This window comes from Cnephaeus nilssonii (assembly GCF_951640355.1).
Source record: "Cnephaeus nilssonii genome assembly, chromosome: 6".
In the NCBI taxonomy this organism is placed as follows: Eukaryota; Metazoa; Chordata; class Mammalia; order Chiroptera; family Vespertilionidae; genus Cnephaeus; species Cnephaeus nilssonii.
Genome location: NC_137077.1, coordinates 82,296,492 through 82,310,588, shown reverse-complemented (window position 1 = coordinate 82,310,588; position 14,097 = coordinate 82,296,492). Strand labels below are relative to the sequence as shown.

Below are 14,097 nucleotides of genomic sequence, written 5' to 3'. Positions count from 1 at the left end.
TTATAGACAGCTGACTTGCAAGTACATGTCATTATTTTTAAAAGAGAAGTGTTAATGGTGTGTATGTCGTTCATTTGAAGCCCATTACTATTACTATAAAATTAACTGGTAGAGAATCTATACTAACATTTCCATAATGTTATGTTGTGTAACTTGTGTGAACTAATTTATTGTCATTTTGCAAGTCAACTTCCAGGTTTTTCTTGAAGTTAATTTGTCTCACCTTTTTTTTTTAAAGTTGTGTTTCTGGGTTCTGAGGTTTCTCTTATTCATTTTGGAATACCTCATTAATAGAGATCTTTTAAGTGGATCCATACTTGGTCAACCTTTCTTTTTTCATTACCATTCTAATTATTATGTAATGTTCTCTCATAGGCAGAACAGAACCCACAATCTCACCCCAAATCTGGCTAATTTCAGGAAGAGGAAATTCTGTATAGCATTACATACCCAACAGGCATCAGTTACCTTCTTTGGTTGACATTGTCTATTGAATTTAAGTGCGAAGGTAGAAAGCACTGATTTGGTGGTTAGGCGACCTAGGGTCTTAGTCACTCCATGAACAAGTCTTCTCTCGGACTCTGAGCCTATTTCACCTCTGTGAAATGAGATGGATGGCCTAGAAATTCCCTAAGCAGTTTTTATTCTGATTGCATGCTTGTTTCCCCTTGATAAGCCTGACTTCCTTAAGGAATGGCTGCTAGCATCTATATGTTAATAAGTATTTGTTTGTGTTTTCATATCCTTTATGTTTTCTGGGGCATCTGTTCCTGTTTGGTGTCATTATCAGTCAGTGTTAACACAATTTTTCAAATAGTTGCTTTTATAGAAATAAGTGCATTTAGTAAAACACTATTTTTAGTTTAACCTTGGAGATTTTTGGAATTTGGATATGCATTGAATTTGTAAAGCACTAATGAAATACAATTTTTTTCATCTATTAAGACTACCTGCCATTTTTATTTTATCTGAAATAAATATAACTAATATGAATTCAAGTAAATATATGTCAAAGAATAATTTTAAAATTTACCATCATGAATGTCCTAAAGTATGAAAAATTGTAATCAGGTTATTTCGATTCAGGAACACTTTTACCCTTCAGACTTAAATCTTTTGTGCAGCTAAGAGAGGAATATTTTTTGTTTTTAGAAAGAAAGCCTCTGATGGACAGGATCTCATTGCTTCATTGGTGAAGTTAGTCGGTTATGCTTGCACCTTTTCATCCCCTTTGTGCTAAAGTTGATCAGTTTAATTGTACTTGATATGATTTATTTCAAGTTCTTTCCCCTGTGTTGTAGCTTATTTCAACAATTCCAACTAGCCGTTTAAAATTCTTAAAAGAAGCTGGTCATGGAACCCAAAAGGAAGAAATACCTGAGGAGGAGTTAGCAGAGGACGTGGAAGAGATTGATCACGCTGAGAGGGAGTTGCGGCGTGGCCAGATCTTGTGGTTTAGAGGTCTGAACAGAATCCAGACGCAGGTATGGGCCTGGAGAGAGGTAGGAGAGGTGATGGGTATGGGAGCCAGCCAGGGCTTTGGACCTGGGGAGGAGGTTTGAACACTCCTTAACTTCCTTTCTAGCCCTCCCAACCCACAAAACTTACTATTTTGAAAAATAATTCTGTTACTGGAATGAGTGAAAGTTTTAACTGATCATGAAAGAATGTGTCTATATGCCCCTAAGCTCCTTTTTTCCTAGCTTTTCCCCCTTCATCACAAAATACTACTCTTACCTATTTATCTGCTCTGTAAAAAGTGCCTTTTTTTCTTTACTTTTTATATGTTGATAGATGGAATGGTCCTTTCTCTTGTTCTCTCTTTCTCTTGCTGAGCAAGCTGTCACAATCTCTGATTCCTTGCAGATGGATGTAGTGAATGCTTTCCAGAGTGGAAGTTCCATTCAGGGGGCTCTAAGGCGGCAACCCTCCATCGCCAGCCAGCATCATGATGTAACAAATATTTCTACCCCTACACATGTAGTGTTTTCCTCTTCTACTGCTTCTACTACTGTGGGGTGTGAGTGTGTGTTCCTAAGTGCATGAAATTAACATTTCCTACTTCACACACCTAACGTTTCTCATTTTCTCCTTAATGTTTAAATTCATGTTCAGGCTTTTCATAAAGCTTTCTTTGCGTAAAGTGGATTGAGACCTCAAAGTGTTGTCATTGTTGTTGTCTTAATTTTTTAGAGGGCTAGATAACAGGTGGAACAATTGCAATCAAAGATTAGATATGAAATCTGTGAGCTTTTCTCTATGCTAACTCTGATCTTTAATCTGGGGAATAAAATTGTAGCTTAGAATTTGTGAAACTACTATAAATTTTTGAGTATATGCCTTTAAACATGTTCATATTGCATGGTGCCCCAGAAGCATGTGATTGTAAGCTGACCTAACAGAACCAAGAAACTGTGTTTTTAAAGCTAAAAATGAATTTAGCATTTTGACTTTTATCTTATTGAGGTTGGAAAGTAAAAAGAAAGTTCTCAGTATATAGCCATTGTTTGCCTTCTTAACTTAGTCTTTGCGGCCTTGTTTTGGATTTTTTTTCCGCTTGGCGTAGGGGGCTCTGTGTAAGCTTCATAGTTCTATGGTATTTACCTTTTTCTTTCATTTGTATAATCCATTTAATTTAAAATGTATCCTAGGTAAGAAATAATCTTTTATTTTAAGTTTTCCAAAGAAGTAGGGAAAGTGTACTATTGATTAATTATTGAACCATTTCATGTCATACTTTCCATTAACTGACTAGAATAACAGGTTTTTAGTAAATGGCAAACTCCCCAAAAGCCTATATTGTCCTTACTGTGAATTAGGGTCTTGATTTTGTGGTGGATTCTCAGTATATTGGAGGCACTAAAGATATAAGCCTACGCACCCCTCACCCCCATCCCCAAAGTCAGCTGAGATACGTAAGGTTAATCTGCTTTTGGGGAGAGACCTGTCTTTGTTATTTGGTCTTTAGCCAGTTAAGGACCAGAGGAACCTTGGAAAGCTAGAGAGAGGATGAGTTGATGGAGAAAACAATGCTGTTCTAAGGAGGACTGTTTATTCAGTGCCTTTTGTTCACTGTTTGCTTAAGTAATTTTCGTTTGTTACTTTTGACCGTGTTGTAAAACAGGCAGAACAGGAACTATTCCCAGTTGTACTGTGAGAACTGACTTGGAGCTGAAATGACTTGTTCATGGCTAATAAGCAGAGGCAACATGATGTAGAGCATAGAGCAGGCGAGTGCTCTAAGGACAAACTGCCCTGTGATGTTGGACAGGGCACTAAATTTACAGACAAGGACAGACAGGAATCTTTCTTTCAAAAACTACTCTGAGCCCTGGCCGATGTGGCTCAGTTGGTTGAGCATCATCCTGTGCACCAAAAGATTGCCGGTTGGATTCCTGGTCAGGGCACATGCCCAGGTTGCCAGCTCGATGCCCAATAGGGAGCATATAGGAGGCAATCCGATTGGTGTTGTGCTCTTAAATCGATGTTTCTCTCTTCTCCCTTCCTCTCTCTCTCTAAAGATCAATAAACTATTCTTAAAACAAGCAACAAACAAAAAAACCTACCCTGATACTACCTACCTGAAAGACATGGTATATATAAATGGCCTGACCTTATGCCTGGGACAGTTGCATCCCTCCCTCCATGTATCTGTGGGTTTTACATTATTCCTGGCTCTGGAGGGCTTATTACAACTCATCTCTTCATCTACCACTAGTGTAAAATGTGCAGAAAGCCTACCATATGCCAGGGTTATACTAGAACCTTGAGACATTACAGTCTGGTAAGGAAAACAAACAAGTAGTTGGAAATTACTACATGGTAATAGAACACAGAATATTATTATAGGTTCTTTAACATACCCTGGGAAGTCAGGAAAATTTACCTGAAGAAAATGACTTCTGAGCTGATTCTTGATAAAATTTGCTCAGCTGGGGAAAGCAGGCTTCAGTGACATAGTTTGGTACTAAGAGACATAAAGAGTAATAAGGCTGGAATGGATGGTAAGGATCTGTTTATATCCCGTAAGAAGGATCCGAAATGAGACTTTATCCTAAAAGATTCTCCCTGCACTCAAAATTTTAAATTTGAAAAATTTCAAATGGACAAGTTGAAAGATTAATAGATGAATAATTTTATCTGGATTTACCACTTAATATTTCATGACACCTGCTTTATATATTAATGTATACTTTTTCTTGAGCCATTTGAAAGTGGCAGATATCATGACATTTCATCTCTGAATATTTAATTCAGCGTATACCTGCTAAGAATAAGAAGTCTCTTACATAAATTGCTCCCAAAATGTCCTTAATATCTTTTTTGAGACAGGATTCAAGAAAGGATCATTGACAGTATGTTAGGTGTCTCTAGTCTCCTTTCAGCTAGATCCATTTTTCCTACCTTTATTTTTCAGTACATTTACTTCTTTGAAGAATCCAGGCCAATCGTCTTATAAAGTATCCTACATTCTCAATTTGTTTCCTAATGATTAGCTTCGTGTTAAACTTTCCTGACAAGTTTGCCTGCCTGGGTGGCATGTATTCTATTTAGTCTTATATCAGCAAAATTTTAAATTATTGACTTTTTTATTTGTAGGGATATCACATGACCTTAGGTATACTATATTTAATATATTTCTCTGTATAATTGTGTTCCAGGCCTAATATCAAATAATCAGATCAGTCACCAACTTTGTTTTAAGACATACCCATCCACACCTGCTCCAGGGAGTCTCTCACCTGAAGAGTTCAGGAGCCTCCTGGGTCAAGTGTACCCCATCCTATAGGTCGGGGACAGAGGTGTGGGTGGCCAAGTGCTGCCAGGGAAACACCCCAGGCTGCGAAAATCAACTCCGTGAATAAGAATTTCGGCCAAGAGCCCCACTCCCCACAAACCACATTTGGGTTAAGTCTAAGGACAGTCAGCAGTTACTCTCGTCCCTGTGCGAGGGCAGGAGCGAAGGAAACACGCCTGCCTGAACTAACCAGCGTGGACCCGCGGGCTCAGGAGGGAAGGAGACTGTGCATCTTTTCTGATGCACAAATATATCTGGGATTTCTGAGTTGCTGGGTGCATGTGACCAGGATGATAGAGGTATTGAGGGCAAGTGTGTAGTTGTTGCTTCATCAAGGTTTGAGATGGTTATTTCTTTATTCTGTATTCTGTGTCTTGGAACATAAGGAGGTATTGAGGACTGCTATATATTCTTGTTCAGGAGGTTATCATTGTATACTACCAGTTGCAGTAATTATATTGCTGTTACCATAATTGCCTTTTAACCTTCCTGGTGAAGCTTTGTGTTAGGTGGTAGTACAGAACATTAGCTAATATATACAATTAATTATTAGTGTTAATATGTGTAATGAAAGGTTTGATTACCTCACTGTTCCTGCCCTAATATAGAACAGTCTTAGAACTGTCTGTGGATGTCAAACTTCTTAGACTGTTATTTGGAATCTTTGCTACATGGAAGAAATAATCCATTTCAACTTTGTCATATCCTACACTTGAAACGTCTCTGGAGAGATCATCTTTTTCTCTCTGTTGTTAGTCAGTTTTACCCCTAAAGATCTCGAGAGAAAACATTCCATAGTTTGTCTTTATTTATAAAGTATATCATTCTAATATCAGTCTCTATCATTAGTAAATTCTTTTGCTGAATTAATAGTTAAACCTTCCTAGAAAGGAGAAATTGAGAGAAAGTCTGGTCTTCTAGGTGAAGGGTTGGTAAACTATAGCCTGTGGGCCAACTGTGGCCTGTGGTTTGTTTTTGAAAATAAATTCTTGTTGGAACAGAGTCATGCCCAGTCATTTAAGTAGCGTCTGTAGTAGTTTTTGCACTTCACTGGCAGAGTTCAGGGGTTGCATCAGAGACCATATGGCTCACAAAAGCTGTATTTACTCTCTGGTTTTTTTTACAGAAAATGTTTGCCAACCTCTATCTCAGATAAGTAAAAGATCACACAAGTTGGTCTTACTTTGAGAAAATTTGATGTGAAAATACCCAAATTTGGAAAACAACCTAGAATTTTCTTTCTTATTGCATAGTATCTTTTATTTTACATTGTAGTTCTTTGTTAGTGCACACAGTAAAAGTAATGATGAATATAAATTTCAGAAATGGGCAATCTGTTGTAGAAAATAAGATATATCAGCTAGTGACTAAAATGGTCTCAAATTTTAGAGCTAACCATGCACATCATGTTTTGGGCAATAATATTATTATTTTCTGCTGTCAAAAGTTAGGACTGTATTTATGAAAATTGGTGGTTTAGCAGGGTACATGGTTTTGTTTTGCTTTATGACTTAAATTTAATGTATGTAATGTAAACTGATAATCATTTTCAGTTTTTTAAAATTACTTTGTGATTATGGTAATCACTGATTTTTTTGTTTGTTTGCCATATGCTTCGTGCAATGTTTTCCTCTGAATTTACTCTTTAAAATATGTTTTACATAGGGATTATTGGATTTGTCTTAATTTTAATAATTTTAGGAGTTATAATTATGTTTTGCATCAGAGGTCTCAATAAATATTAAAGGAATTGTTAAAAGACTGGATAAAATAAACAGTAAGGCTTGGATTGTCAAGAATGCTGATTAAGGTTACTTCTTATTTTTCTGCTTAAACTGAATTCGTTGTAATGGTAAAATAGTTCCCTACCTACCTAAAGTATTGTGCACACAGTTGTGCTTTTTAGTCCCTCAGAATTACTGCTGAACTGTGAGAATTGTACATTTAGAAGGTAATAGAAATCACAGCGAGTGTAGGTTAGCTGAACTGCCTTACATCAAGAGTGCTTTTTTATTTATGTTCTTCATGAGTAGAAAGTAAAATGAATCTGCTTCAATAACCCCTGATTAATCTAGCTTTTACTAGTAGTGTACGTATCTAATGTGAGAACTGTTCTTTGAAATGGCCTTGCTTTGGAGGATTCTGAGCTGTCCTTTACATGTCATGTCATCATGTGGCCAAGTAGTAAAGTCAGAGGAAGACAGCATTAACCTTAATCTTAGAAAGTATTTTATTCTAATGAAGTTAGCTATAATGCTAATGTCCACGTATCTCTTACTCACTTTCAAAGAACCTGTAATTGGGAGTTCAGGAAACTTGATTCCAAAACATTTTGATACTGATTAAGAGTGATGTGACAGGTCAGCCACCCATCTTGGTTGCTCAGTTTCACCCTTTATAAAGTGGTTAGGAGAAAGTATGTCAAGTAACCTTTCAACCCCTGATATTCTCAGATAATGTAGTAAATTCGGAAAGAAAAAAATTTTTTAATTGAAAAATTTTGGTAAAAAGGAACGTAATCTTACCTGCCACAGATGTGTGTATGTGATTATGTGTGCACACACACTGACTGCTCTTTAGACTGCCCATCCTAGAGCTTTGCCGACTCCCACATCACTAACTTAATCTCAAGCCTTTCTCCTGAGCTCTAGCTTTCTTCACTTGGATGTTCTGCAGCCCCTCAAATTTAACATGTTCCATAAATTGATTTATTTCCCCCATGATTCTTTACTATTCCCCTCTACCCACGCTGGTCAAAACAAAACAGAAAACGTAACTATTTCTCTAGCTCTGTTAGCAGCATTGTCAGCAACCAAAGTCAAGGAAGTAACAACTCCAGGGTCCTCTTGGACAGCTCTCATCACCCACCAGGTTTGCTGGCTGATCCTCCAATGTGTGTTCTCTGTGCCTACTGACCACTGACACCAACAGATATTTTTCTTTTTTTGAGGAGGTTATCTTTTTGCTTTTTTAACTGCGTAGTTTATTATTAGGACCTTCGGGATACTTGTTAAATGTCTATATATATAAAAGAATTTTAAGATTTGCAAGATTTCACAATAAAAAACAATTAAATGAATGATTATAATGGTATATTTAGTAAGCATTGTTTTCACACCATATGTAAAACACTGTGTCTTAGTAAATGGGGAACAGAGCAGTAAAGGAAATGGAAAATCTATTTGCTGGTAATAGTCTGCCAAATGAAGGGACTAAAGTATAAACACAAGGATAGGACAGAATTATAAATTAGCATATGATAAAGTAGCACCACAAGTAGAGTAGGTGATTGCAGCTCAAAGTGTGAATTATGGACGAAGAGATTCGACTGCATCTGGGAGCTAGTTAGAAATGCAGGGTCTTAGGCCCCCCTGAGTCAGAATCTGCATTTTAACAAGAACCCAGGTGCTTCCTATGCACATTACAGTTTGAGAAGCCCTGATGTTGATTCTTGGGAGCTGACACTGTTCTGAGTGTATATATGTACAAACTAATTTAATCTCCCATAACAACCCCATAAGGTTGGTGCCGCTGTTATTTTCCATTTTATAGTTGAGGAAAAAACTTAGCTAGTAAGTGGCAGAGCTGGAATTCACACACAGGCATTTCACCTCTGTCTTCCTATGTCAACTATGCTATTCTCTTTTTCTCTGTATAAAGGGCTGAGTGAGCAAGTTGTAACACAGCCCCCACACAGGACCTGGTAAATCAGGCAAGACAACTTTGAGAGATGAGGTTTTAATCAGAACTGAGCATATGTTGGCACAAATGTCAGGATTCCTTGCTTTTAAGGCTGCATCATCTTCCATTGTTTACATGCACTACATTTCCTTTATCCATTCACCTATCAATGGACATGTAACGTTGTTTCCATGCCCTGACTATTGTGAGTAATGCTGCAGGGAACATAGGAGTGCAGGCTTATCTTCAAGATTCTGATTTTTTTCTTTTGGATAAATTCTCAGAAGTAGGATCTAAAATAGTTAAATTCATGGAAGCAGAGAGTAGAATGGTGGTTCCCAGAGGGTAGGGGAAAGTGGGGAGGTGTTGGTCAAGGGGTAACAAGTTTCAGTTATACAAGATGAGTAAGTTCTGGAGATCTAATATACAGGATGGTGACTATAGTATACTGTATAATTGAACTTCTCACTACACACACAAATGGTAACTGAGGTGATGGATATGTTAAAATATTTATGAAAAAATACATCCAAATGTCTGTCTGAAGAAATTTATTAATTTTATTATTATTTTGAGATTATTTTGGTGACTACATTTTTTTATCTGGAATGTCAATGTTGGTTACTTCTCTAATGAGTAAATGATGTCTTCATTAAACAGGATTCATTAGATTGAAATATAGTAGATGTTCAACTATTAGAATTTTGTCTACTTTTTTTGAAAGTCTGTATGATAGTGGGTTAATGAAATCTAATGTCAGTTTGTGTGGTGATATTTTTTTAGTTACTTTGCCCAATAATCTCTTTTCATTCATACAGCAGATTTCTGTGAAGGAGAGTGAATTGTTAGGCTATATGTTTAGATACAAAAATATTTGTGTCTTCTCCTTGGGAATTATTTCACACAAGAATCCCAGAGGATTCTTTGTTTTAAGTCAGTTTTTTCCAGTGAGTTATATAAATTGTTTTAAGTTTTAACCTATTGTAGAGAAAAACACTTCATAGACAAATGGCATATACTCAAATATTTATAGCTGTTTAATGGCATTTTATAGATATTTGTTTGGGCTCTGTCTTTATTTTTATTTTACACCCCATGGGAATAGTGGGGTAGATGTGAGTTCATTGTGGCATTCAGCTTATATTTGCTTGGCTTTTTCATAGTTGGTGGCACCCTAATTCCTAGCATGATAAATAATAACCCTCTGTGCTTGACTTTGTTTAACTTATTTAAATTGTTTTCAGATTTACTTTTTTTTTTAATTTTAAAAAATCAGCTAAAGCTTGTGTATGGTTAAGTTTTTATTTTGTTTGTTTCTTGTTCAATTTTGTTTTCTTAGGGAAAAAAAATCCTATAAAATGGCTATTAAATTTTAGCCAGTGACAATGAGATTTTTCTTAATATTACTTCAAATTCTTATCTCTTAATTCTTAGAGTATGTGGTTTTGTTGTTTTGTAGTGTCCTACTAAAATATTCATTTTTTTACAGTGTATTGCAAGTTCCACTGCATTACATGCAAATATGATTCACTCATACCTAGCTGTTTGTGGATTCAAACTCATAAATGCACCACCTTTCGGTTAAGCTAACAGCGTACTGACATTTTTCTGTTTCCTGGTATTTACAGATTCGAGTGGTGAATGCATTTCGTAGTTCTTTATATGAAGGGTTAGAAAAACCGGAATCAAGAAGTTCGATTCACAACTTTATGACACATCCTGAGTTTAGGATAGAAGATTCAGAGCCTCATATCCCCCTTATTGATGACACTGATGCTGAAGATGATGCTCCTACAAAACGTAACTCCAGTCCTCCACCCTCTCCCAACAAAAATAACAATGCTGTTGACAGCGGGATTTACCTTACAATAGAAATGAACAAGTCTGCTACCTCTTCATCCCCAGGAAGCCCACTACATAGTTTGGAAACATCACTCTGATTGTAAGCTGAATGTTAACACACTAGCTGCATTGTAAAGAAACAAATTGAAACTGGGTCTTTTCACATATTGTGACGGACAAGATAGTATTCTTGTCTTTGGACTTCAACAGAAGACACACTTGTACGAATGTAGATTTATTTTTTTAAAAAAACGCAAAGCTTTCTGCCAGACTGAGGGTGCTTTTTGGGGGTGGGAGAAATGAACTGACAGATGAACAGTAACTCAGCATAAGTTGACCTGTGGATCATTGGTAGTACCTAAGAATGGTCCTGAACAGTATGTTAGCAGAGCTTTAGTTTATCTCAACCCTGGATGGGAGAGAGGGAGGAGTAAAGCTGGGCAGGCAAAGAGCCCTGGATCATAGAATTGATACTTTAATTTCTGCTGTTGGCTGTTAATAAATTGGATTATTTATGTTTATAAATGATACAGATCTGTTTACAAGGTTTGTAGATACTTTTTTTGTTCCTGTTCATAGATGGGAAGCTTCCTTATCACTGATGCAGAGAAAAATTAGTCCTTCAAATACTGCTCTATTTTCAGGAAAAATTAAAAAAGGGTGTTTCTATTGAAACTGTACTAAATTTTTGCCTACAATTTACCTTGTTAAATATTGTAGATAAATTGCTAATACTAATAGCCAAATAGATAACACTAATGCTTTGTTTAAAAAAACAAACAAAAAAACAACAAAACAAAACAAAAAAACATGAGCAGTGGTGTTCTAATAAAGTTATGGCATCTGTTCTAATTAGTTTCTTAAATACATTTACTACTTAATGGTTTTGAAACAACTGTTTAATTTTTAAAATTTTTGAAAACTTGCTAATAACCTTTTTGTTCAGAATTTGGTAGATTGTTTAATGTGGGACATCAACTGCATAACGAAAGACGCTTGAAATGCTTTTGTTGTTTCAGGCAAATCAAAGTAAATCAAGCTCTCAAACCACAAGAGAACCTTAGTCCTTTATGTTTTTGTCTAAACATGTTAGTTCAGTGATGTCTTAGTGAACTGTGAGTGAACTGTATTGATTTTTCTAATAAATCCTTAGAAACCTTCATACAGCATGAGGGCTGTTGGCATTTTGAAAAAGGTTAATAAGTAGAAGCATACATGTTTTCCTTTTGTTTTTGAAACTTGTTTGTAAACATAAATAAATCTGCCCTTTTATTAAATAAATTCACGGCAATGTTTTTTTAAAAGGCATTTCAGCTTCTTTACTCAATTCTGCATATATGGTGCAACAGTCTGTTCTTTTTAACCACAATTGGAATAAGTTTCAAGGTGATAACAGCCCTATGAAGTACTGCTTAAATTCCTAGGTGATAATCTAATAGAACCAGATTAAGAAAATTATTGCAATTTCACCATTCAACATATTCTTCATTGAATCTAGTTTGTCTAAAATAGTCTCACAATTTTTTTACCACAATTGTCTTTGATACATTTATTTTAATTCTTAAGTGGCCAAATAACAACTTAGGTAAAATGAGATTATATGAAAAGGTAAAAAAGGTCATATATAGATATAGATATACTAATTAACCATATGCTGGAATGCCCATTTCTAAGCCAATTGGATTCTTTGTCTTTTCTTTCTTTTGTCTACTCTCTCCCCTTTTTTGCCTCTGTCTTTACCTTTTAGAACTGGCATTGTGTTAGGGCGCAGATTTCACCAGATACACAATCCTCAGGCTGACATAAAGTTTACGCGAGGACTATTACAACATCTGACCCAGCAAAGAAACATTTAGTTGATGGTGCTTGATATTTTTGGTGGGTGGGGGAAAATCTTCTTTTCTCCATCAATCCTTTGCAGTAATCCTCTGCAAGTCTTAGAAACACATTGGCTCTGTCAGCGCTTGTAATTGTACATTTATTCATAAGGTACTTACACGAATTATACTGTAAAAAGAGGTAGCATGATATGCTGGAAAGCATACCAGGCTAGGTGTCAAGACCTGGTTTCTAGTATCGGTTTTGCCTTTAACATGCTGCATGACCCTGGGGAAATCATTAATCCTAAAGGAGGGTGGTGGACTAGACTAACTAGAAGAACTCTTTCGACTCTAAATATTGACCCTATCAACTGGGAAAGCCTACAAGGCATAGGGTATAGAGAAAAGGGAAGTATTTTCAGTTTTCTCTTTAATTTTTGGTTATGCTTCAATATGAATGTATTTACCAAACGATTTAGAAGTGCATGTGCTTTGGAGGATTTGTATTGAGCTTTTACAGTATTCATTTTTCAATTCAAGGCAATGGCTTTTTACACCAACTCTAATCCATAAACGGATCTTATGACCTCCATGAAGTAGTAGCAAGACATACTTAGTGTGTATTTCTCTCTTTGAGACACTAATTTCTACCAGAAATTTCCAGATCATTATGTAAGTAGAAAAAAAAAAATGCAAGCAAGCTGTTAAAGATCTTGGATCCCATTATATAATATGTATAGCTGAAATCAGCATCTGTAATTCAATCACTTTTTCTCTTTTATCCTCTAACCAAAAAATTGTTTAATTTTGCATCCCAAATGTTTTTAATCTTTGTATATTTTTTAAAAATCCTTTCTCCTCATCATTGCCTTTTTTGTGGTTGTAAATAGACTTAACTTGCACTTTGAAGATGAGTTACTCCTTGTCATCTTACAAATATGTGATATGGTAATTTTCATAACAGATGTCAGTTTTGAACCAAGAAATGGTGATTTGTTTATAAGAAAAAAACTGGCTTCATTTCTGTGAAACTGCTCTTTGAAAATTTCTTTTTACACGTGTAAGCCAACTGAGATACCATGATGGTGTTGATTTCTTTTAATGATGCTTACCATCTATTTTAGCCACTGAGCCTTTTATTATTTGTCTATTTGTAAAGTTTATTTGTCTTAACTCATTTAATAAATATACTGTTTATCTGTTTCTGAATGGGGACTGAACTTTTTGGATATTTAAATTGATCGGAACATATTTTAGAATTACTTTTTTCTACTTGAAATTTTTAAAATTTGATTGATGAAAATTCTGTAATGTACTTGAAATGGTATGGTTGTGTTACAGTGAATCAGTGTTCCAATACACATGATCTTGCCCCTAGAATAAAAGTGGGTATATTGTTCTTACTCTCCTACCACCATCTTTAATCCTTGTGGCACAATAGGTCATTTCTGCAGTCCATGGAAGTGGAATGTTTTGGTTTATAAAAGTTGAGTTTTTCACATTAACCGTAGAGCTTAATTATTTGTTAAATAATGCAGAGTTGTCAATAGCAATAACCTGAACTCTATGGTAACAGAATTAATTGAATTTCCCTCATTTGGTTTTTGTAATAAATTATTAATATAAATTAGCAACTTTGTTAAAATAACTGAGTGAACTTTAAATGATTATGACTACCATATTTTTCTATTAGTAAAAATTAGTAAATTATTGAGTATATATAAATACCATGTTTATGACATGAGATGTTTTTCATTTTTCAAACTAGGTTTTATATATGTATTATGTATTACATTTGAATTTTGAATTAAGTTCCCTTTGTAAAATTAACTGAACAAGAAAGGGGAGTTACTATAAGTCTTGCTTGTTGACATTTTCCTTCCCGTGTTTTTAGAGCAGCCATGTGATATTTCAGCTGCCTTTTCCCACTTAATGTATGTATCTGAGACTATGATG

The 14,097-nt window shown here is 35.4% G+C and overlaps 1 protein-coding gene across 5 annotated transcripts in view; it reads left to right on the top strand.

The window, feature by feature from the left end:
- Positions 1 to 13,344, top strand: part of ATP2B1 (ATPase plasma membrane Ca2+ transporting 1) — a 136,575-nt gene extending 123,231 nt beyond the window's left edge. For 4 of the 5 annotated variants that reach the window (XM_079774384.1, XM_079774386.1, XM_079774385.1 and 1 more), the window contains exons 20-21: positions 1,302 to 1,484; positions 10,108 to 13,344. In XM_079774384.1, coding sequence (XP_079630510.1) covers positions 1,302 to 1,484; positions 10,108 to 10,419 — 495 coding nt within the window. In that variant the 3' untranslated portion in view covers positions 10,420 to 13,344. Of the gene's footprint in view, positions 1 to 1,301; positions 1,485 to 1,866; positions 1,981 to 10,107 lie in introns of all 5 variants that reach the window. The other variant, XM_079774388.1, reaches the window with a different exon arrangement.
- The last annotated feature ends 753 nt before the right edge of the window (positions 13,345 to 14,097 follow it).